We start from the raw sequence: 23,664 nt of genomic DNA on the forward strand, positions 1-23,664 counted from the left end.
CTTCCTGAGTGAACGCAGTGAAGATTTCTGCTTCTCAGGGAAACAGATTTTGCTTCACTCCTGAGCGTCTTCGTTTGTCTCCATCAGCGCATCAAGTTCTTCCGTTTCATGTACCAGGGAGTTCATGGCCTCCATGACAGTTGAGAGAAGAAACCTTGGCTCTTCCTCCTCCTTGCGCCCCATTTTACATCTGCTCAGTGCTCACCATCCTCAACGTCTCCCTTTTTCTGTTCATGATTGTCATGGTTACTCAACAGCCAGAATTAGCAGCTTTCAGCTTTCCAGGAAGATCCACCTTCAAAATTCACGTAATGTCAATTTAGATAAAACAACTTAGTTCAATATAGAGCCTCTTTACTGGAGATGTCTGGGTCACTTTAACCTTTCAGGTGAATCTACATCCAGACCGGATAATCTGCGCTCTCATTCCTTAGATTTGTATTACCTAAAGGAATGCTTTATATATAATAACACGCATGAATGAGAGGTGGACGTGTGTGTGTTCAGCTGCCTGGAGATCCCATCAAAGGAGAAACAAGCAGTCCTTTCAGGCTCAGTTCTGGGAAATGTTGGAAAGGTGCATGATGCAGTGTGTGCACAGCCACAGAGGAAGTCTGTTGACCTCTCCTCGATTCATCAGAGGAAGCAGCAGAGCTCAGACTGATGTCAGACCACCAGCCTGCTGAATTCCTCCTAGGAACATCCCTGAACATCAGACGCAGCTTCCTGAAGGGAGTTCTTTCACACAAACTACATAATTAAGAGCCTGAAACAGCAGTGACATGCAGTCTAGTCTAGTTCAGAGAGAAAATGTGAACCGGGAAAAAAAGTAAAATGCTGCTTGCAAAGAGTTTGCAAATATTCCTCCAGCATCATTTGGGTTATAGGCGTCCTGTCATTCACTGTAGACTAACGTAGTAGAGCAACATTAGATGACATAACTACTCAGTCAGTGTGTGGAAACATTTCTGCAACTTAAATGGTAAAGCTCATGTATATACAGGACTGTCTCAGAAAATTAGAATATTGTGATAAAGTTCTTTATTTTCTGTAATGCAATTAAAAAAAAACAAAAATGTCATACATTCTGGATTCATTACAAATCAACTGAAATATTTCAAGCCTTTTATTATTTCAATATTTCTGATTATGGTTTACAGTTTAAGATTAAGATTCCCAAAATATTCATATTTTTTGAGATAGGATATTTGAGTTTTTTTAAGCTGTAAGACATGATCAACAATATTAAAATAATAAAAGGCTTGCAATATTTCAGTTGATTTGTAATGAATCCAGAATGTATGACTTTTTTGTTTTTGTAATTGCATTACAGAAAATCACAATATTCTAATTTTCGGAGACAGTCCTGTATATGTATATACATATATATATATATATATATATATGTATATATATATATATATATATATATATATATATATATATATATATATATATATATATATATATATATACATATATATATATATATATATGTATATATATATATATATATATATACATAATGACTATATTGATTGAAATCTTTATTTCGAGCATACAGAAAAAAGAAAAAAAAATACACAAAACAAAAAAAGAATACAAATAAACAGTCATTAAACAAAATCAAAGGAAAAAAATCAAAGGAGTAGGATGAAGTAAAAAATATATATATATTGTCATCGTTACGAGGTACTTTCTGGAAGGCATCTGGGTCTTGGTCAGAAAAGAACATTTAAATAGAAAGAATAAAACAGACATAAGCTTTTCCCTCATTTGGTCCCTTGGCCTTGGAGAATGTCACGGTCTTGTTCTTAAACTGTGCGGCTACATCCATGCTATAAAACGTATATTTGCTGTTGCAACTCGTTATAGAAATACCATGTCTGACCCGATGTTGGTCTGCTGTACTATCAGAGGAACCACACTGACAATACTGTGTCCATGAGTGGAACCGGTGCAGGACGTCTTGTAATACCAGCACGGTCCACTAGAGGAAGACCCGGGTCCTACGACAGCAGCTGCACATCAACTCTGATGGGGTTTGGTTCCCTCTTGTGGACAGACTCAGCATTGTTCTGGGAATCTAAAAATATTCAAAACAGTATATCCTAGTTTTCCAGTGATTGCAGGAATAAAATTAAATGTACTGCTCAATCAAGAAGCTTTAATATTTTCTTGAAACAGCTGCTTTTCACAGACCGACCAAGTTCTGCACGGAAATCTTGCAACATTAAAAAAAAACAGTATAACTTTTGAGCCTCTGTCTGTCTGTCCGTCCAGGAATGGGTCCGATCTACATGAACGAGGCGAAGTGTCTGGGCACTGAGAAGTCCCTGTGGAACTGCCCCTTCAGGAACATCACGTCAGAGGACTGCAAGCACGTGGAGGACGCAGCCGTGCGCTGCAACGTGCCGTACATGGGCCTGGAGAACTCGGTCAGGCCTGAGCCTCCTCACTCACTTAGTGACATGTGAAACATTTGAAGCAGCAGTTAACTTGAGACGTGTTGTGTTCTGATCCGAGTCTACTGACCCCATATTCTCGATGGTACAAAGATGTGAGATTCGGGGCCCCGAAGTCTCCCATCTGCAGCCTACTAATACGTTTACACTGCTGTCACAAAAAGGTTTTGAACAGTTTGAGACAAACTGTTCAAAATCTTCCAATATTTCAACTTTTTTTCTTCAACTTATAGAGGGAATGTGTATGACGTCACAGATGCTTCACAGCAGTTTATGCCCACTGAGTGGCAGAAAGACTGAGTGTCAGAAAGACTGAGTGTCAGAAAGACTGAGTGTCAGCGTAAACTTTCAGTTTGAGCAACTGGAAAACATCTAAAATGGGAAAGAGTTGTTGTACGATCGACTGTACTCATAAATTAATCAAGAAATCAGAGTTATCGTTTTACAGACTGCCGAAAAATAAGCTTAAGAGAGACAAATAGATCGCTGCAATTCACAGAAACAACTGGATTCCAGACACCGAAACGTGGATTTGCGGTTCCCATTTTGTATCAGGTAACGTTGGATTTTTGGGTAGCTAACGTTAAACGGTCAAATCATAAAGTTCGGTGTCCTCATCACTTTAATTTCTACAACAAATCCTGCCTTGAAGTCGGACCAAGCGTCAAGACTTTTGTAAGCCTTCAAGCTTTGCTTCGTGTATTTCCCCGGCGTAGAAATTAAGTACATATAAATATCAGGAAACTGGATTGGTGGCCAAATATTAATGTCCATGGACCACTGGTTCTTGGTAACTGTACCAAATATGAATGTCCATGGACCACTGGTTCTTGGGGTAACTGTACGGGTCTCTGTCAAGTCCAACTGACTTTAATTTAAGCCCATAATCGGCTGTTATCCCGTCTTCTCCACTAGTTGCAGCTGTTTTTGCCACTCAGTGTGAGTAAGGGGACGTAAGTGGGGAAGTGACGTCAATGCAAACCCTCTATAGTGTAGTGTAAGAACTTTTTCTGACAAAAGTGACCTCTATTTAACATTTACTTTTGAATAATTCGTGTTTTCTGTGGATACACATGCCGGGTCAAAGCTCCACAGAATGGAGGCAGGAACTTCAATCAATGAAGGGACAAACATTCTGACCATCATAATTTAAATCCCCCCCTGACTGTGTAGTGTTTGACGCCGGCCGGAGCTCCATCCACCTGAGATAGAGCTCCTGTGTATCTCGCTCTGCTTTCTGCTGCCTAACCGCTCGTCTCACACAGATCCAAATCACAGGGGGACGGACCCGCTACGAGGGCCGCGTGGAGGTGCTGAGCTCCGACGCCAACGGGACGGAGAGGTGGGGTCTGATCTGTGGTGAGAACTGGACCACCAAGGAGGCCATGGTGGCCTGCAGGCAGCTGGGCTTGGGCTACGCTAACCAGGGCCTGCAAGTAGGTCCTTAACACCCCCGGGTCAGCAAACTGCAGCAGAGCAGTCTGTTTGCTGTGTAGTGCAGAGTGCATGATGTGCTGTCAGATACACCCAGTGGCAAGCTGTTGGAGGGAACTTCAAATCTATGCAACTAAAAAGATATAAACTCCAGAAAACAACTTTACAGTCAATTCAAGGTTTTACACATCAAGAGATAATAAAAAGAAAAGCTCCTTGGTCTTTGTCAGGTCCCGAAACGAGGCTACTACAACCTCAGATGAACAACAACAACAGATGAAACTGTTAAAAATAAATAAGGCAAAAATGAGAAGCCGTGTGGAAAAACATGGACACCCTTGTAACTTCCACAGGAATGAAGGTGCTACCTGATTACGTGTGAGCACCTCTTTCAAAAAGGGAGCTTTGACGGTCACAGGGCTGCTCTGGAACATCACTCATTCACTCACTCATCTTCTTCCGCTTATCCGTTCCCGGGTCGCGGGGGCAGCAGTCTCAACAGAGATGCCCAGACTTCCTTCACCCCAGACACTTCTTCCAGCTCTTCATCGGGGAGTCCGAGACTCTCGGCCGATTGTATCCGCGATCTTGTCCTTTCGGTCACTACCCAAAGTTCATGACCATAGGTGAGGGTAGGTGCGTAGATTGACCGGTAAATAAATCGCCTTTCGACTCAGGTCCCTCTTCACCACGACGGTCCGGTACATCGACCGCATAACTGCGGACGCTGCACCGATCCGTCTGTCAATCTCACGCTCCATCGTTCCCTCACTCGTGAACAAGATCCCGAGATACTTGAACTCCTCCACCTGAGGCAGGACTTCTCCACCCACCCGGAGAAGGCACGCCACCCTTTCCCGGTGGAGAACCATGGCCTCGGTTTTGGAGGTGCTGATTCTCATCCCTGCCGCGTCGCACTCGGCCTCAAACCGCCCCAGCACATGCTGAAGGTCCCGGTCCGATGAAGCCAACAGGACAACATCATCCGCAAAAAGCAGAGATGAAATCCTGAGGTTCCCAAACCGGATCCCCTCCGGCCACTGGCTACGCCTAGAAATCCTGTCCATAAAAATTATGAACAAAACCAATGACAAAGGGCAGCCCTGCCGAAGTCAGACATGCACCAGGAACAAGTCTGATCTACTGCCGGCAATGCGAACCAAACTCCTGCTCCGATCATACAGAGACCGGACAGCCCTTAATAGAGGGCCCCGGACACCATACTCACTGAGCACCCCCCACAGAATGGCACGAGGGACACGGTCAAATGCCTTCTCCAGATCCACAAAACACTGGTTGGGCAAATTCCCATGAACCCTCGAGCACCCTGCGGAGGGTATAGAGCTGGTCCAGTGCTCTGCGACCGGGACAAAAACCTCATTGTTCCTCCTGAATCCGAGGTTCAACTATCGGCCGTATTCTCCTCTCCAGTACCCTAGCGTAGACTTTCCCGGGGAGGCTGAGAAGTGTGATCCCCCTGTAGTTGGAGCACACTCTCCGGTCCCCCTTTTTAAAAAGAGGGACCACCACCCCGGTTTGCCACTCCAGCGGTACTGTCCCCTTCCTCCATGCAATGTCGCAGAGGCGTGTCAACCAAGACAGCCCTACGACATCCAGAGACTTGAGGTACTCAGGGCGAATCTCATCCACCCCCGGTGCCCTGCCACTGAGGAGCTTACGAACCACCTCAGTAACCTCGGCTTGGGTGATGGATGAGCACGCCTCCGAGTCTCCACTCTCTGCTTCCTCAGTGGAAGGCATGTCAGACGGGTTGAGGAGATCCTCGAAGTATTCCTTCCACCGTCCGACGATGTCCCCAGTCGAGGTCAACAGCTCCCCACCAGCACCATAAACGGTGCCGGCAGAGTACTGCTTCCCCCTTCTGAGGCGCTGAACGGTCCTCCAGAATTTCCTCGAGGCCGACCGAAAGTCCTCCTCCATGGCCTCCCCGAACTCCTCCCAGACCCGAGTTTTTGCCTCCAGAACTGCCCAAGCCGTGGCTCGCTTGGCCTGCCGGTACCCATCTACTGCGTCAGGAGTCCCACAGGCCAACATAGCCCGGTAGGACTCCTTCTTCAGTCTGACGGCATCCTGTACTTCCGGTGTCCACAACCGGGTTCTAGGATTGCCGCTACGACAGGCACCGGAGACCTTGCGTCCACAGCTTCGAGCCGCCGCGTCGACAATGGAGGCAGAAAACATGGTCCACTCGGACTCGATGTCCTCTGCCTCCCCCGGGATCCGAGAGAAGCTCTCTCGGAGGTGGGAGTTGAAGATGTCCCTGACAGAGGGCTCGGCCAGACGTTCCCAACAGACCCTCACAATCCGTTTGGGTCTGCCCGGTCTGTCCAACCTCCTCCTCCGCCAGCGCATCCACCTCACCACCAGGTGGTGATCAGTTGACAGCTCAGCCCCTCTCTTCACCCGAGTGTCCAAGACATGCGGCCGAAGGTCAGATGAAACGACAACAAAGTCGATCATTGACCTCCGGCCTAGGGTGTCCTGGTGCCACGTGCACTGATGGACACCCTTATGTTTGAACATGGTGTTCGTTATGGACAAACTGTGACTAGCACAGAAGTCCAACAACAAAACACCGCTCGGGTTCAGATCGGGGAGGCCGTTCCTCCCAATCACGCCTCCCCAGGTATCACTGTAGTTGCCCACGTGAGCGTTGAAGTCTCCCAGTAGAACAACGGAGTCTCCAGTTGGAGCACCATCAAGTACTCCTCCCAGGGACTCCAAGAAGGCCGGGTACTCCGCACTGCTGTTCGGCCCGTAGGCACAAACAACAGTGAGAGACCTTTCCCCGACCCGAAAGCACAGGGAAACGACCCTCTCGTTCACCGGGGTGAACTCCAACACATGGCGACTGAGCTGAGGGGCTATAACCAAGCCCACACCAGCCCGCCGCCTCTCACCCTGGGCAACTCCAGAGTAGTGGAGGGTCCAGCCCTTTCAAGGAGCTGGTTCCAGAGCCCAAGCTATGTGTGGAGGTGAGCCCGACTATCTCTAGCTGGTATCTCTCAACCTCACGCACAAGCTCCGGCTCCTTCCCCCCCAGCGAGGTGACATTCCATGTCCCCACTGTGAGGGTTTTGGTCCAGGGATTGGGTCGTCGAGGCACCCCGCCACGACTGCTACCCAGATCACAAGGCACCGGCCTGCCATGGTCCTTCCTGCGGGTGGTGGGCCTACAGGAAGATGCTCTGGAACATGAAGATGTGTATTAACACAATACAGCCCAGCCAGCCATTTCCACTCACTTCATGAACATTTTCTGGTGAAATGGGTTAAGTACCGTTCCCATCCACTGCTGTTTTCACCGGTACAAACCATACCAAACCAATCACAGCTGGGGAAGGGGAGGACTCATACAAACAAGGCTCCCGGAAATCAAGTCCAGAGGAGCCGAAGAAAACCAGAGGATGTCCGGCCGGGCTGGTCTGTCCATCATTCAATGTTGAGAAGCATCACTAACAGCATTCAGGGTGTCTTCTCAGGAGGAAGACGGCCCAGTCAGGTAATCCCAAAGTAAAATCCAGCAATGCGCTGAGAAATGAAGAAAAACCAGGAGCTCCATCCCAGACTCTAGAAGCCCTGGTTAGTATGATACGTGTTCAAGGTCAGGACTTAACCATGTTTGGAAATGTTTGGAAGAAAGCCTCTACTTTCCAGAAAGAACATGGAAGCCATGGAGTCATGGAAGTGGTTTCGGTTTGCAAAGTTGCGTCTGAACGAACCTCAAGACTTCTGGAGCAGCGATTAGACCAAAGTGATGATTTTTGGCTAGACTGCACATCTGCATGTCTGCGGCTCAATCGCTGCAGTCTAACCCGTGTTAGACTGCAGCGATTTTACTGGAGGTCACCGGGAGTAAAATCTGAGGTCAAGTCTCCAACAATTATAGTTCCACTGCGACTAAGTGATGCAACAGGACCATCGTCTCAAACACTGCAAATATACGCTGGAAGAATGACGGGACACAAACCTCAATCACCCAAATTTAGCCTGCAGAGCAGAGTGAGCCAGAATGATGTCATCCAGAAGCCCGTTAACCGTAACGATTAAATGACAGGGTGTTCTTAAGTTTTCACACACTGCTTCTCCATCCCACCTTAGTACTGAGCTCAGTACTTAAACACACATTGTAATGTGTTGTGTTATTCCTCTGAGGGTTGGATTTATCTCATTTTCAGACCTGGAAAGGACCAGGTGACTTTTCTTACCCACAAGTCCTTGGAAATGGAGGATCACCCACTTTTTTAGTTTAGTTTAGTTTAGTTTATTGTTTTGCACAGTTTTAAAAATATACAGGAAATGTCAAATATAAATACTATAGGTGTAGGAAGAGGCAAAAAACCCAATGGGCTCATTTGAAGCCTCCACCGAAGTTATTAAAATTTCATGTGTTATAAAGAACACAAGATTAACATACAAAAACAAAAAGTATAACTACACAAAAGTGATGGCAAACTAATATAAATATTAGAAATATTAGAAATAATAAAGAATCAAGACAAAAAAATAAGTGTGTGTGAGTGTGCGTGGGATATTGTTTTTACAACTTATGTTACTTATATTGACTCCTGAGCAAATAAGATGGTACATGTCACTATGAGTGAAACACAAAAAAAACAAAAAACAAAAAGAACATGGATACATGTACAACATTACATTGGGAAAACAGTTACAAAACAGCAGTCAAGTTCCTTCAAACGTCTTTTGTAACATTTCAAAGAGGAAGAGCTCTATGCCAAGTGGGAAAAATCATTCCACAATTTAGTCCCTAAATCTCACCGAAAATTGACGTCTGCAAGTGAGAAATTAAGGAGGACGAAGATCTGAGGATTGTCGAGTTTATTTCAGAAACTGGAGTTTCTGAAATAAAGGAGTAGATGAAGCGTGTGACTCTGATCGAGTTGCAATCCTAACAAAACGTTTCTGTAGGACCAGAATTTTGTGAAGAGTTGTAGGAAAAGTATTTGCCCAAACTATATTACAATATGAGGGATAAGGATAAATTAAACTATAATAAAGTGTAAAGAGACAACTCGTCGTGACAAGATGACTAACACGCCTTATAATGCCAATGGATTTATTGATTCTTTTGGTAACCCAGTCAATTTGTTCTCTCCAACTCAAACTCTCATCAACAATAATACCCAGGTTTCCAACGAGTTCAGGGTGTCGTCTGTGTCTCCCAGGGGCGATGCGGGTGTGTCAGCAGTCACGTAAACATGTGTCTGGTGTCTCTTCTAAGGTGGCCACTGAGCGTGTCCAGTCATCTGCCCAACATGGATGTTCAAATATCTAACATTTGCAGTCATTAGTTTCATATTTGTAGATGTTTTACAGATTGGACCTAATATGACGTGCATATATTTGAACATGCATGCATTAACAGATGCAGGCGCTGTATTGTGTCTATTATGCAGCACATTTTTCTTCCTCAACCTGAAAAAAGCCACAGACTTTTTACAGTTTGGTTCCATGTGAAGAAACAAGCGCACATGAACTCTCTCATCAAACTCTTACCGCCTAAGTTCCCGGAGCCACAGCGAGCTCCTCTCCTGAAACAGACTAACCCAGCCGCTGCTTCATCGAGAGCTTTTCCCCTGGCTGAGGACTCCAGCAGACGCTGGCAGTCTCAGCTCAGGCGGGTCAGAGACAGGACAGGAAGTGTCACCCCTCACTGACTCCCCGCAGGGCCTTTCTGCAGATCCGGATTCGGGGCGGCCGGAGCAGTTATGAGGGCCGGGTGGAGGTTAAGGTGGGGTCCCGCTGGGGCACAGTGTGCAGCACAGGCTGGACCACCAAGGAGGCCATGGTGGTCTGCAGACAGCTAGGGCTCGGATACTCCATGCATGCCATCACTGTAAGTAGGACCAAAGACATAAATGAAGTCATTCCTTTATGAGTTACTTGACAATTGCAACGGAAGAAAAAAACCTGTCAGATCACGCTTCCACATAGATAAATGTTGATGTCTATGTGGAAGCGTGGTCTATGTGGAAGCGTGATCTATGTGGAAGCGTGATCTGACGGGGTGTTTTCATCTGTCAAATCATCCTAACTGCCAATATCTATGTGGAAGTGTGATTTTACGGGTTTTTTTCTTATGCCGAAGCATCGTACACATAGATCTATGTGGAAGCACATTCTGACTTCCTGCTGTTAAATCGTCTATTTGCATGAAAAAGCCTTTGAAAAAAAAAATAAACTGAGATAAAAGAAACGGGGATCGTACGGTAGTATTTTCTGCCGAGGTAGGACACCTCGGCAGAACACCGGCTCGACACATGTCTCATTCATCCCGACGCACAGCAGAAACAGACTGCAAGCAGGTTCTGCACATGCTCAGCAGGCTCATTCATATGCAAATACAGTCGCCAGGTGCTTTGCATTGACCATTCATTGTAGAAAGTGGGCGTGTAGAGGGCGGGATATGAGGCAAACTCACGTGCGCAACCTTCCAGCTGGAATGTGATTTATAAACTGAACATTTCGTGCAGGTGTGCGTGCACACGGTTTTATAAATCCAGATTTTTTTTGTGCATGCCATTTTCGGCTTTTGGGCGGACGTGCACTTTTAGTATGAATCCTACGCACTCTTTTATAAATGAGGCCCCAGAGATCTCTTAGTTTCATGGTTCCAGTTGCCTGGCCAGCCGTCCTGATTATTTTCCTCTTCCATAAAAAGATCCAGTCGAGTTCTTTTGGCTTCACCTTCAAGGTGCAGGAGGCGGTAGCCACAGATACCACTGTGGGTGTCATTGGATAGACACACAAGGGAAACGTGACACAGGCAGAGCACCGGCGAGGCTGCTATCAGCAAAAGATGTCCAAAATGTCCAAAGTATCCCGGAGAGCTGGGATAAGCTCCAGCCGCCCTGACTGCAGAGATTAGACCTCCAAACACTCCAGATTTCCTTTTTTTTCTCTACTTCACAAATATGTGTATCGATAAATGTGATAAAATGGCACTTTTTTTGGCGGCTGCCTTTGTTACGTCTGTTTTCATATGAAAATGGTCCATTGGGGGAGTGTTTGCACGCATGCAAAATACCAGGCATGCACAACGTATCAAACATTTATCAACGTGCACATTAATTATATCGCAGAAACACAAAGTACCACAGTAAAAACACATGCAGACGAAACTTCCCTTCCCCCTGATGTCAATTTAGTTGTTGCAGCATGAAGTTTTCTGTTGATCTATTTGAGATAAAACCAGGTTCTTGGACTATAACACAGTTTTAATCATGAAACCAAACAGAGTAGAGTATTCTACTCTTGCATAACAAAACATACCAGAGCTACAGTCTCAGAGCTACAGTTATTTGTTTTGGCTTCTTGCAAATATCCTGCAGATGTGAGGCGGTGCAGCGGAAAAATACTGGGATGACCAAAGAAAATAGAAGTTCATAGTCTGATTTATCTAATTGTAAGCATGTTATTAGTTTGTAGTGGTTGAGCAGTCTTTCAGTACGTGTGAGCATACAATGGCTTGAACAAAGTCGCCCCCTACCCCCCCCCAGTAACCCTAAACCCAGCATTACATCATGTCCTCGGTCATCAGCCAAGTGGCTCACATCTGGTTTCCAGCAGACCAATGAGAAGAGCAGCATCTGCAGCTCCACATGGCAGTGATCAGGTCCTGACTGATGCTTTCCACTGCGTGGCTCCTGATCTGTGACTGTCCCACCCCCTCCAAGGAAACCTGGTACTGGGACAGCAGCAACGTGACGGAGATGGTGATGAGCGGCGTGAAGTGCACCGGCAGTGAGATGTCTCTGAGCCAGTGCCAACACCACAAGACCGTCAACTGCCAGCGAGCGGCGGCAAAGTTTTCAGCTGGAGTCATCTGCTCAGAGAGTGAGTCCCAACACGTCACCAGTCACGTTACACCGAAAAGAAAAAGTATGTGAACCCCTTCATAGGTTAAAGCAGCTCTTGTCAGGACTAGTGTGGTGAGGACCCAGATGCAGGAGAGTGAGAGGCAGGAGTTCAACAAAAAAGGGTTTATTTTACAAAAAAGGCAAGAACCAAAAACCAAAAGCGCTGCTTGGCAGGATCAAAAGTCACACAGAAACCAGGATAAAAAAACTAGAGCAAAAACTTGGCAGGACACATGGAGGAAAGAAACAGGACGGAACCACAAGGAGCAAGGGAAAGAAAAGACCAGATATACACAAGGGGGTAACGAGACACAGGTGTGAACAATCAGGGCAGATGGAAGACAGGCGGGGCAGAACAGAAACACAAACTGGGGGAAATGTCAACCACTGACAGCTCTGAACCAAACTAACTTAAATAATGTGGTTCCAGATGTTCAGATTACCGATCCCAGCTAGTTTTCCTTGGAGTCATTAGGCAAGGCAAGTTTATTTCTACAGCACAATTTAACAGTGCATTACAAAGACTTTTAAACAAATAAAAAGCATGACTTAAAATGTTTACAAAAAATACAGAGATAAGAACCATAGATACAAGTCAGATAAAAGCAGTAGATATATCGTATTTTCTGGACTATAAACCGCTACTTTTTTCATAGGTTTTCAACCATGCAGCTTATACAAAGGTGCAGCTATTCTGTGGATTTTTCTTCCACCGCTCGGGGCGCTCCAACCGGAATTAGAATCAAAACTAAGACAAAATAAATGCAAAGAAGAATATGCTACTACTTCTTCAGCAGATAGAAGTAGGTAGAAGCAGATTTCAAACAGATAAATAGATAAATAAATACCGGTTATTTTCTCTTGGTTCTGTCCCGTTTTAATCAGCAAAGTTGCTGCCGTGTTAAAAGACACTGTTAGGAAAGGATCTATTTAGTTACAAACATGTACATCATTTACAGTTCAAAATCCTTCTGTACATGTAGTAAATATCTAATATAACAACATAAATATCTGCGGCTTGTATATCTTTTTTTTAAATAGAGCGGATGCGGCTTATATGCAGGTGCAGCTTATAGTCCAGAAATTATGGTAATTAAGTTTTAGAACTGTAGATTTAAAGCTTTACTAAAACATAGTTGAGTCTTGAACCTGGACTTAACCTGGAGTGTTTCAGCTGATCTGAAGCTTTTTGGGAGTTTGTTCCAGACATGTGAAGCATAGAAGCTGAATGCAGCTTTTCATGTTTGGTTCTTACTCTGGGAACTGATAAAAAACTGGACCCAGATGAGCTGAGGGGTCTGGAAGGTTCATGGTGGGTCAGGAGGTCCTGATGTGTTCTGGTCCTGGACCATTCAGATCTTTATAGACCAGCATCAGAACTTTAAAGTCTGTCCTCTGATGGACAGGCAGCTGGTGTAAAGAGCTCAGAACTGGACTGATGTGGTCCACTTTCTGGTCCTAGTGAGGACTGGAGCAGCAGAGTAATGAATGTTTTTTGTATGTGATGTGGGAGACAGCTGAAGGGTCTGGGGTCCATGGCGACCGTACGAGCAGATGGACCTGAGAGATGGATGGAGGACGAGGACCATAGACTCCGAAATGATGTGGTGATGTGCAAAAGTTCAGATAGCTGGTGCGGGGCGAGGCCAGGATGATCTTGAGAGTAAATGGCAGGATCTTATATTCAATGCTGGATTAGATTGGAAGTGAAGCTGCTGAAGGACAGGATTGATCTGATGGATGGAGGTTCTGGTGATAATACAGGCAGATGAGTTTTGTACTAGTGAGGTCTGTTGATGGATTTGTGAGGAAGACCAGAGAGGAGGGAGATACAGTAGTGGAGACAAAGAGTAACTAGGGCATGAACCAAACTAGCAACATTTGTTGGTGACAGCAAGGCGGTTGATAGTTCAAAGCTGAAAGTAAATTGTTATTGATTTGAGATGTAACTGAAAGAGTGCTGTCAAGCATGACACCCAGGCTCTTGGCTTGTGATGAAGGAGAAACAGTCGTTGATTGTGACTGAAAAGCTGTCAAATTTAGTTAAGAATAGATTTAGAGGCAATAAATAAAACCTATGTTGAGTTTTAAGAAACTGCAGGAAAAAGAGTATTTAATATCTGTGAGGCAGTTATTGAGAGAAGTGGGTGGACAAATACAGCTGAGTGTCATCAGCATAACAGTTGAAATTGATGTTATTGAAAATTGGGCCAAGAGGGAGTAGATAAATGATGAAAAGAAAGCGGACCAAGGACAGAACCCTGGGGAACACCGGGGGTTACTGGAAAAGAGGGAGCACTGACATTTTCTTTTCTGTATGACCTGCGTGCGGCCAGAAAGGTATGAGTTAAGCCGGTCTAGGAAACTGGACTCTACCTGTGTATGTACCAGAATGTACCTGTATTTACCTATTTTCTCAAGAATAATAATTATGATTTGTTATCAGCTTAAGGGCATTGTTTTGATCTATTACTGTGACTTAACTGAAGGTTACGTCGCATTTTATAGCAAATTATTTGAAAATCATATCAGGAGGTTCACATACTTTTTATTCCATGAAACAATTACATTTTATTATAATTGTATGACACATTTTAATCAAAATGTAAGTGACAGATATATTTCAGCATGGCTGTGGTGTGAAGTTAATCAGACTTCTCCGTGTGTGTCCAGCCGCCTCTGATCTGGTCCTGAACGCCCCGCTGGTGCAGGAGACGGTTTACATCGAGGACCGGCCCCTGCACATGCTCTACTGCGCCGCTGAGGAGGACTGTCTGTCCAAGTCCGCCGCCAAGGCCAACTGGCCCTACGGACACCGGCGCCTGCTCCGCTTCTCCTCCCAGATCCATAACATCGGGCGGGCGGACTTCAAGCCAAAGGCTGGACGCCACTCGTGGGTCTGGCACGCCTGTCACGGGTAATGTCACACTTATGAATAAAGCCTGAATTATGGTTTCACGCCAAATCAATGCCGTGCACACGCCGTCGTGAACCCTTCGGACTTCTCCGTCACTCCATTTCGCCGCGGTGCAGTACCCCCCGTGACCGCTAATTCGCAATCTTTTCCTGAATGGTTTATCCGACTTTTTCTTCACAGTGAATCAAAGGGATAAGGACAACTATTGTGCAAAAAAACAAAACCAAAAAAATCACACATACACGAAGAAAAGAGCGCTGAAAGTTCACGACTGCTTCAAACCGGAAACTGGAAATGCGTTTCTACCAAGCGAACCAATCACAGCCCTCTCGTCTGCGTGTGGTCTGCGTCACCTCGACGCGTAGTTACAATTTTCGGGAGGTGCACGTCAGTGACGGCGTCAGTGACGCCGTCAGTGACGGCGTGTGGTTTGCGTCGACGCGAACCACACGCCGTAGGCACGGCGTCGTTTTGATGCAGAACCATAACTCAGCCATAAAGAAGAACGGCTCCTTTTGAAAAAGTGTGATTTTTATGCTCAATTCATAATAAACTCAAGTTGAGAAGGATTAATCTGCTTAGTAGACCTTTATCACAATTAGGTTTGATTGATTGATGGACCTTTTTGGATGTTTGATATCTGTTCTTACTTTTCCTCAGCGGACGCATACAAGAGGAAAATGTGCCACTTTTCCACTAGTCTCACTTCAGCCCGCGGCTCCACCCGTGTGTTTTTGCACAGCCAGGGGAGAAGTGGGGGGGTTTGGGTGAAACTGCTGTGACGTACTCGATTGCGCAACCCCTTTGTTTGTGTCGGCGCTGATCAGAAATCAGCTGGAGCCGGGAGCGGCTGAGAAAAAAACAGCCCGTCTACATCGCTTTTTTAATTCTCTCCTCAGCACCAGGTTTATGAACATCTGCACCTCAGAGTTGGATCACCAAACAGACGTTTGAGCTGTATAATAAAATCGCAGCGAGTCGCCTCGCGCTGACTCCCGCTTCCTGATTCAAACGTTTGACGGCCCCGCCCCCCGACCAATCAGAGGCACGGAGGGTGATGACGGCCCTGCCCCCCGACCAATCGGTGGCGAGGAGGGTGGTGACCTCAGAAATAGTCCCTGCTCAGCCCGCAGTAGAACCTCGCCAGAATGGTTACAGAAATAGTATCTGCTTGGAGCGGCTCTACCCGTCTCAGCCCTAGTGCGAAAGCGCAAAACGGGGCCGTGGCGGGTAGAACCGAGGTGAAGCGAGACTAGTGCAAAAGGGCCAATGATGAAAAATGTCCAAAGCAAGTGACTGTAACTTGCTTTGGACAGTAATTAGTAATCAGGTGATCGTTGATATTTGCATAAACAGACTTTGTGAAAAGTCTCCCCCATTAAATTCATGGGGATTCACATCTTGAGGGTTCTCATGGTCTGTTTCTACATCTGCCTGGTTAAGAAGGCTGAGCAGGGCCTCTACTTCCTGGGGGTCCTGGGGGGGCCAGACTACAGTCAGAGACCTGCTTCGGTGCCACAGTTGAGAATACAGATTTGATGTGGGACGATGGGTCAAAAGAACTGCAGAAAAGCTGATTGGCTGTCCGCCTGTGTGAACTCTCTGTGCCTTCCTAAAGCAAAATCAGTTGAGCATTTCCACCTGAAGCAGCTCCCGTTCAGGATGCTGCTCCAGCAGGAGCTGCAGGACCATCGAGAGCAACACATACAGACTCACAAACGGCTTCTTTTCATTGGCTGCTCCGACACCAAATATCCACTTTTAGTACCTTTTAACCACTTTTTAACAAGATGTGCAAAACTAGGTTTTCTTTTTGTATTCAGTCTTATTTTAAATGCACTTCATAGAAGCTGCATTGAATAATTTAATTGCTCAGGTGACCACACAATGGTAATAAAGATGATCTGATCTTATCTTTTTTTGTATACTAGTACTTTTTATTTATTACTATTTTATTCTCCTTCTTATTATTATTATTATTATTGTATATACTGTGTATAGTGTTTTTTATTATTATTATTATTATTATTATTATTATTATTATTGTGTAATATTGATGCCTCTTGTGTTTTGCACTATCCCCTTTGCTGCTGTAATCTGGAAATTTCCCCTCTGGGGGACTATTAAAGGATTTCTTATCTTATCTTATCTTAATCAAAGTGCAGAAGTGTCAGCTTTGTGTTGTTTTTCCCTGCTTGTTTGTGCAGCCACTATCACAGCATGGACATCTTCACACACTACGACCTGCTGAACGCCAACGGCACCAAGGTGGCCGAGGGACACAAGGCCAGCTTCTGTCTGGAGGACACAGACTGTCAGGAGGGTGAGTGGAACACTTCATATAAAACACTGTTGTTTCATGGTCATTTATAAGCAGAGGTGGGTAGTAACGAGTTACATTTACTCCGTTACATTTACTTGAGTAAGTTTTGGGAAATTTTGTACTTTTAGGAGTAGTTTTGAATCACTATACTTTTTACTTTTACTTGAGTAGATTTGTGAAGAAGAAACTGTTCCTCTTACTCCGCTACATTAGGCTACGTTGAGCTGTTACTTTTCTTTTATCCCTTTTATCCACGTACGCGTCAATCTCATGACATCACTGGGTGATTCTTTGGGAAAAATGTTTGTTTTTGCATGTTTTGTCACATTTACCCAGACTCAAACACACACAGAGTTTCTATGAGTTCATGGGCTTGTTCTAGTTCTGCCTGGTTAAAAAAGAAAAGTACAAAGGCTTGAAATTTTGTGCTACTTGTGCTTAATTTATTTTTTTATTCTGTTATTATTTTATTATGTATTAAAGTACTTGAATTTACCTTAAGATTATTTTAATTTAAGCTATTTTTTATTAATTTTAATTTATTTTATTTTATTGATTTAATTTGCCTGAAGATGATTATTTTGTACTTTTGTCTGTTTGAATGGTTGTGTTAAAAAAATAAATCAGACGTTACTCAACAGTTACTCAGTACTTGAGTAGTTTTTTCACCAAGTACCTTTTTAGTTTTACTCAAGTAATTATTTGGATGACTACTTTTTACTTCTACTGAGTCATATTATTCTGAAGTAACAGTACTTTTACTTGAGTACAATTTTTGGCTACTCCACCCACCTCTGTTTATAAGACACATCTGGTTTCATAACCAGCTTTTTATTTTTGACACTCAGGTGTTTCTAAGCGATACGAGTGCGCCAACTTCGGTGATCAGGGCATCACCGTGGGCTGCTGGGACTTGTACCGTCATGACATCGACTGCCAGTGGATTGACATCACAGACATCAAACCTGGAAACTACATCATGCAGGTGAGCGTGAGAGGCACCGAGTAAAGATCTGCTAACCAGAGTTACAGACCACTAAACACTAGATATGAGCTACCAGGAATGTCTTCTATGTCCGGCGCTGGAGACACGGACACATGAAGGTCCCAATCCCCCTAGTCCTACTTTTCAGCCCTACCCTTAAAGTTAGCACGTTCCCGTGAGGGTAGAGGTGTCCCAATTCCTCTTTGCATGTAGGGCTAGTGAGCATAACGAGGGCTAGTGTGTATCAATCTATCCCTTCACAGTGAGGGATTTCAGATACTGACTCACCAGAAAATCTTCCCAGAATGCTTTACGTCATCATTTGCAGACTGAATCAAACAAAAAAACATTGCAGACATTTCTAATTTTTAGTGAATAAAATCAATATTTTGGGTTAGTTTCTGCATAAAAATGCGTTTTGATTAAATTTCTAGCGAGAAATATATATTTTACTTTCATAATATTCACTCAGTGAATGTACATATTCACTCGCTTGCTCGTTGTTGCGAAGTTTTTTCAGATCTCGCCAGAATAAAGGCTGATTTATGGTTCCGCGTTACACCAACGCACAGCCTACGGCGTAGGTTACGCAGCGACGCGCGCCGTACGGCTCTTCTCATCCCCGCAAATTTCCTAACAGGCGTTATTTGGATAAACTGAGCCCAGGTTGGGGATCTTAACGGTTACTTTTACGCCTGAAAAAATATTAAAACTTAATAAAGTGGCATATTTACAGCGCTACAGCGGAAATTAAAACAGCTTTTAGCTCTCAGCTTCCTGATATGGTGTGACGTATGTGCAAACGTAACTACGCAGTCGCTTACGTACCCGAACGTAAACCACGCAGTGACGTAGCAAGTGGTGTCCCCATCCCTAGGGAAGATTACAAGGGCCCTACGCCTTGTGGCTTCATTTTTAGGTTGAAGTAGTAGTGGGTTAGGGCTAGTGGTAGAAAGTAGGGTGAACATTGGGATTGGCCCTTACTTTGTTACTCAGGCCCCGATTACACGTAGCAGAAACGGTGGTGTTTTTGTCCCATTTGGCTGTTCGTTTACACAAAAGCGAAGCTCAAAGTCACCAAAAACGATCATTTCTGAAAACTCCGGCCAAAGTGGAGATTTTCTAAAAACTCAGTCTTCACGTTTGCTTGTAAACAGAGAAAAAGGGACATTTAGGCTTCAGAACGTCACATTATGTGACAGAAACGTCACCAGCGTCATGTCTGCGACCTGTGTTTACAATTTGTTTGGCCACCGTAGTTACTCGTGTCATTTGTTGATGTTTTTTTCCAGGATTCTGATTGGCTAGCATGACTTTATCTTCTTGTTACGCTGCCCCCTGTAGGTTTGGCTGCTCATAGCACCTTAACAGCTATTTATCCGGGTTTGTGTAAATGATGGTATTTTTCAAAACGTAGAGGGGGGAAAAATCTGTTTTTGTAAATACCCGGCTATGTGTAAATGTGGCCTCGTCTTCACCTCCAGCAGGTGTGTTATCTGTTCTCACAGGTTATAGATTTTTTTTAATGGGTCGACAATTTCTCTGTGTTTTCCATAAAATATCTGAGACATGTTTTGATGGAAATAGCATAAAAATATAGGACTGAAGTCCCCTTTTTAACCACAGCGTTTCAGCTGTGTTCACAGCCGCTGGTTTAAGGGGGCGGAGTCCTTTAGGCTCCAAACATCACTATGTGATCAGCGACGATGCCCCCTCGTGTCGTATACGGCCTGGTGTGGCGGGATGTGGGTTCAGCACAGGGATGGCGTGAAAATGAGCCGCTGTAAAGTAGTTCACATGTCCCGCTAAGGCTGTAAAAGTAATCAGTGAAGTGGAACGTGAGAAGAAACCACAGGGTAAACCGTGGCGTGACTCCGCCTGCAGATACAAACCTCATGTGCAACGTGTTCATGGTGCAACTCCACCAAATCTGATTCTTTCTCAGTCTCAAAAGGCTTTGTTTCTTTTATTTTGCCACGTTTTTTCTTTTTTTTCAAAATCGCAAAGTGTGAACCCGGCACAAGATATCTTTATATCTTGGTTTTCACGCAGGCAGTCGCCACGGTAACACTGTGAGCAACGCTGATAAATCGTCTGAGATCTGATCTGTGATGTCACAGTTTCAGCCTGTGAAAGTATTTGAAGGAAATGATGAATGCTGAGTATGTATTTAAGGAAAATCCCCAAATAGCCTTGAAATGTTTACGTATTCTTCTCCATCGACGAAAAAGTCACGTTTCTGTGTCGGTAGACCAAAAAGAAAAAATGTAGTGTCTTCAAAAGTCACCGGTCCAAATCGTCCCACTTCCACCGTCTCCGTTGCATCTTTATGTTTTAAAAATGGTACAATCCAGAAAGGGTCGGGATCCCTTTGATGGGGCAGTGACTGAAGGATCTGGTGATGTTTCTTCTCAGATTGTTATCAATCCTAACTCTGAAGTGGCTGAGAGTGACTTTACCAACAACGCCATGAAATGCAACTGCAAGTACGATGGACATCGGATCTGGTTCCATAACTGCCATATTGGTGAGTAAAATAGTAAAATACAGTAAATACTGAAGCTGTCAGAAGTACAACGTGTCCTCTGTTCACTATTTGACCAGCACGTTTGTTGTTCTTGATCCCCTGCAGGCGATGCGTTCAGTGAGGAGGCAGAGAGGAGGTTTGATAAATACCCCGGAGAGCACAACAACAGGGTTTCCTCATAAACTGTAATCATACAATAGAAGGATGATCAAGGTGGGGTTTGGATGAAGAAGCATAGACCTCACCTGGTCAAAGATGAACACACAAACCTTTTGTTTTCAGGTACTAAATGGATCCCCACCACATATTTTTAATTAGTAGTCATTGAGAAAGCCGGCGTGTGTTGTTATTATACTTGAATGTTCAAGTGGGCACGTTTTTTCTCTAGTCTAATGGAAGTGTATGCTATATTTTTGTTAAATATTTAGATTTTATAAAGTCAGTCATGCAGTCTGTATGACAAATGTACAGCATTCTATTAAATAATTGTGTTCCTAGTTGGGATTGATGTTTTATTTGATCTATTTTTAATTTATAATCAGATTTGCTCCGGTATAAACACTGTAGTTCTTCTCGTGTCATCCGCTAGATCTAAACATGAGTCCATCTCCATCGACTCCCAGGTTAAGATGTCAGACTGTAGCAGAAATGAACATATTAACCGCCTGGTTCAAAAAAAACATTTTGGTCTCAATCATTTAATTTTACACTGAGAGGGGTAATTTTTTTTGTACCACGCCAGGAGAGTTTATACAGGACTGTGTCAGAAAATTAGAATATTGTGATAAAGTTCTTTATTTTCTGTAATGCAATTTATAAAAACAAAAATGTCATACATTCTGGATTCATTACAAATCAACTGAAATATTGCAAGCCTTTTATTATTTTAATATTGCTGATTATGGCTTACAATTTAAAATTAAGATTCCCAGAATATTCAAATTTTTTGAGATGGGATATTTGAGTTTTCTTAAGCTGTAAACCATGATCAGCAATATTAAAATCATAAAAGGCTTGCAATATTTCAGTTGATTTGTAATGAATGAATGAATTTTCTGAGACAGTCCTGTATACAGCATCAGATTTATTTCTAATATGATTGATTGACAGTCGGCTAAGCCAATGGCTAGTGATTATCACTTCCTCTTCACTTCCTAATCATCATGCTATGGCACTTAGCGAAGCAACCAGCCCTTTGTTCTAACCCAGTGTGGGTGACGCAACAGAAATCTTTTTATCTGGCCGTCATGTCAACATGTTAAATAAACAGTATATTTCGCTGTAAACGCAGCAGCTCTGGAGACATTTCTGCAATGATCTGCTGAAAGAGCTGATAGCCAGAGATAACTTTGACATACGTCTATTTTAGTTTTCTAGGGTCAAGACATTGACCTTTAAGGGTATTTACCATTAAGAAGCAAGCGTCTTGTCTATGTTCTTTGTAAAGCTGCTGCAGGTATCCTGAGTTTCCCCTGAGGTTTTTGCCTTAGATCATTATGATCATCATCATCATCATCATCATCATGATCATCATCCCACAAACCTGCAGGGCTGACCTGACGCGGGAGGAACTGCAGACGTCGTCACGCGTGAGCTGGTCAACACTGTTTGAAGGAAACACCAAATGAGAGGGGAGCTCTGCAGGGTATGGAGGTAGATATGTGTCTTAATTATTCAATCAAAAAAAGATTGCTTCAATCAAAAAAATAAATAAAATCAAAGAAAAAAAGTGAAAAAATCACTTCAAATCAAAAAAAATATTTTAAATCGAAAAAAAGTCTTCAAATGCAATTTTTTGGGTCTCAAATATTTTTTTGCATTCAAACACTTTTTTTGGTTGAAAAAGTGTTTTTTGATTTGAAGTGATTTTCTTTCATTGAAAATATTTTTTTCTTTTTGAAGCAACTTCTTTTCTGATTAAGTGATAAAGACACAAATGTCCAACCCATAATATGGCTCAAACACAAAAAAGCAATACTTCAAAAAAGTTGCTTCAAACAAAAAAACTTCACCTCTATCAAAGAAAACATTTCCAATCAAAGAAAAACAGTGTTCAAATGCATTTTTTTTTTATCTCAAATATTTGTTCAAACACTTTTTTTCTTTGATTGAAAAATTTTTTTTTGATTGAAGTGAATTTTTTTTAAATTGAAAATATATTTTTTAATTGAATAATTAAGACACAAATCTACCTCTATAGTAGGGCGCCACCTGCAGGGCTGCTGCTGATAGTGCATCATGGTGAGGACGATGCTGGGCCCCTTCTAGCTTTCTTTGGGGCCCCTGTTTGTTGAAACCATCGCCGATGGGGGAGTTCCCCCCTGTGAAGACGATCCCTGTGATGCTGTTACGCTTTAAAGGAAAAGGGGCTAAAATTCAAATTCAAGCTGAGCCACCAAACTAAACTAGATACAACAAGCCTATTTTGTTGGGACTAGTTAAGCTAACATGATGGCAGATCGGAATCTTTTGGGAGACAAAAAAATGCAGGATAATGGAGGAAAATGTAAAAAGACAAGAATTTCTGATTTTAGAAAATCTCAGATATTCTGACTTTAGAAACTGAAAACTTTAGGAGACACCACTCAGAATCTCTGCGTCATGAATGCACAACTTTGCAAGAAGAAAAATGAAATTAAGTGTCTTCACAAGTGTGAGACAATCTGTGAATTTCTGACCTTATAAACTAGAACGTTTGTTAGAAAATTCTTTCAAATCTCAAACAGAAGACACATATCTGCAAGATACTCAGAGTAAATGTTTGCGCATAAGAAAGACTGTGGCGTGATGTCATGGACGGGAATACAAATTAATTTACTCAACCTAAAGTTCACAAACATCGTCTCATGTGTCTCACTGTCTCAAGGTGAAGGAAAGTGTTTTTAATGCTGTTTCAGACTCCAGTCCTCTGATGGAGCTGCTGGTCCACATCTTTCTGTTCCAGTTTGTGAACCAAGGATTGACAGACAATCTTTTCTACAGACTTCTGCAGTTTAAGGTAGAACCCTGGCGATGGATTACAGAGTGCAACTTTAAGTACTTTTCAAAGTACAACCTGATGAAATTTCAAATGAGCTCAAAGCACTGATGCAGCATGAACGCCGAGGCCCTG

General features: G+C 43.6%; 1 protein-coding gene across 3 annotated transcripts in view; it reads left to right on the top strand.

The window, feature by feature from the left end:
* The window catches only part of loxl3b (lysyl oxidase-like 3b), a 46,481-nt gene extending 25,432 nt beyond the window's left edge, over positions 1-21,049 (top strand). For 2 of the 3 annotated variants that reach the window (XM_061743433.1, XM_061743435.1), the window contains 8 exons: positions 2,284-2,438; positions 3,731-3,901; positions 11,618-11,777; positions 14,474-14,717; positions 16,925-17,040; positions 17,889-18,025; positions 20,441-20,552; positions 20,658-21,049. In XM_061743433.1, the coding sequence (XP_061599417.1) occupies positions 2,284-2,438; positions 3,731-3,901; positions 11,618-11,777; positions 14,474-14,717; positions 16,925-17,040; positions 17,889-18,025; positions 20,441-20,552; positions 20,658-20,734 (1,172 nt within the window). In that variant the 3' untranslated portion in view covers positions 20,735-21,049. Of the gene's footprint in view, positions 1-2,283; positions 2,439-3,730; positions 3,902-9,621; positions 9,778-11,617; positions 11,778-14,473; positions 14,718-16,924; positions 17,041-17,888; positions 18,026-20,440; positions 20,553-20,657 lie in introns of all 3 variants that reach the window. The other variant, XM_061743434.1, reaches the window with a different exon arrangement.
* The last annotated feature ends 2,615 nt before the right edge of the window (positions 21,050-23,664 follow it).

The sequence above is a fragment of the Cololabis saira genome, chromosome 16 (genome assembly GCF_033807715.1).
Source record: "Cololabis saira isolate AMF1-May2022 chromosome 16, fColSai1.1, whole genome shotgun sequence".
In the NCBI taxonomy this organism is placed as follows: Eukaryota; Metazoa; Chordata; class Actinopteri; order Beloniformes; family Belonidae; genus Cololabis; species Cololabis saira.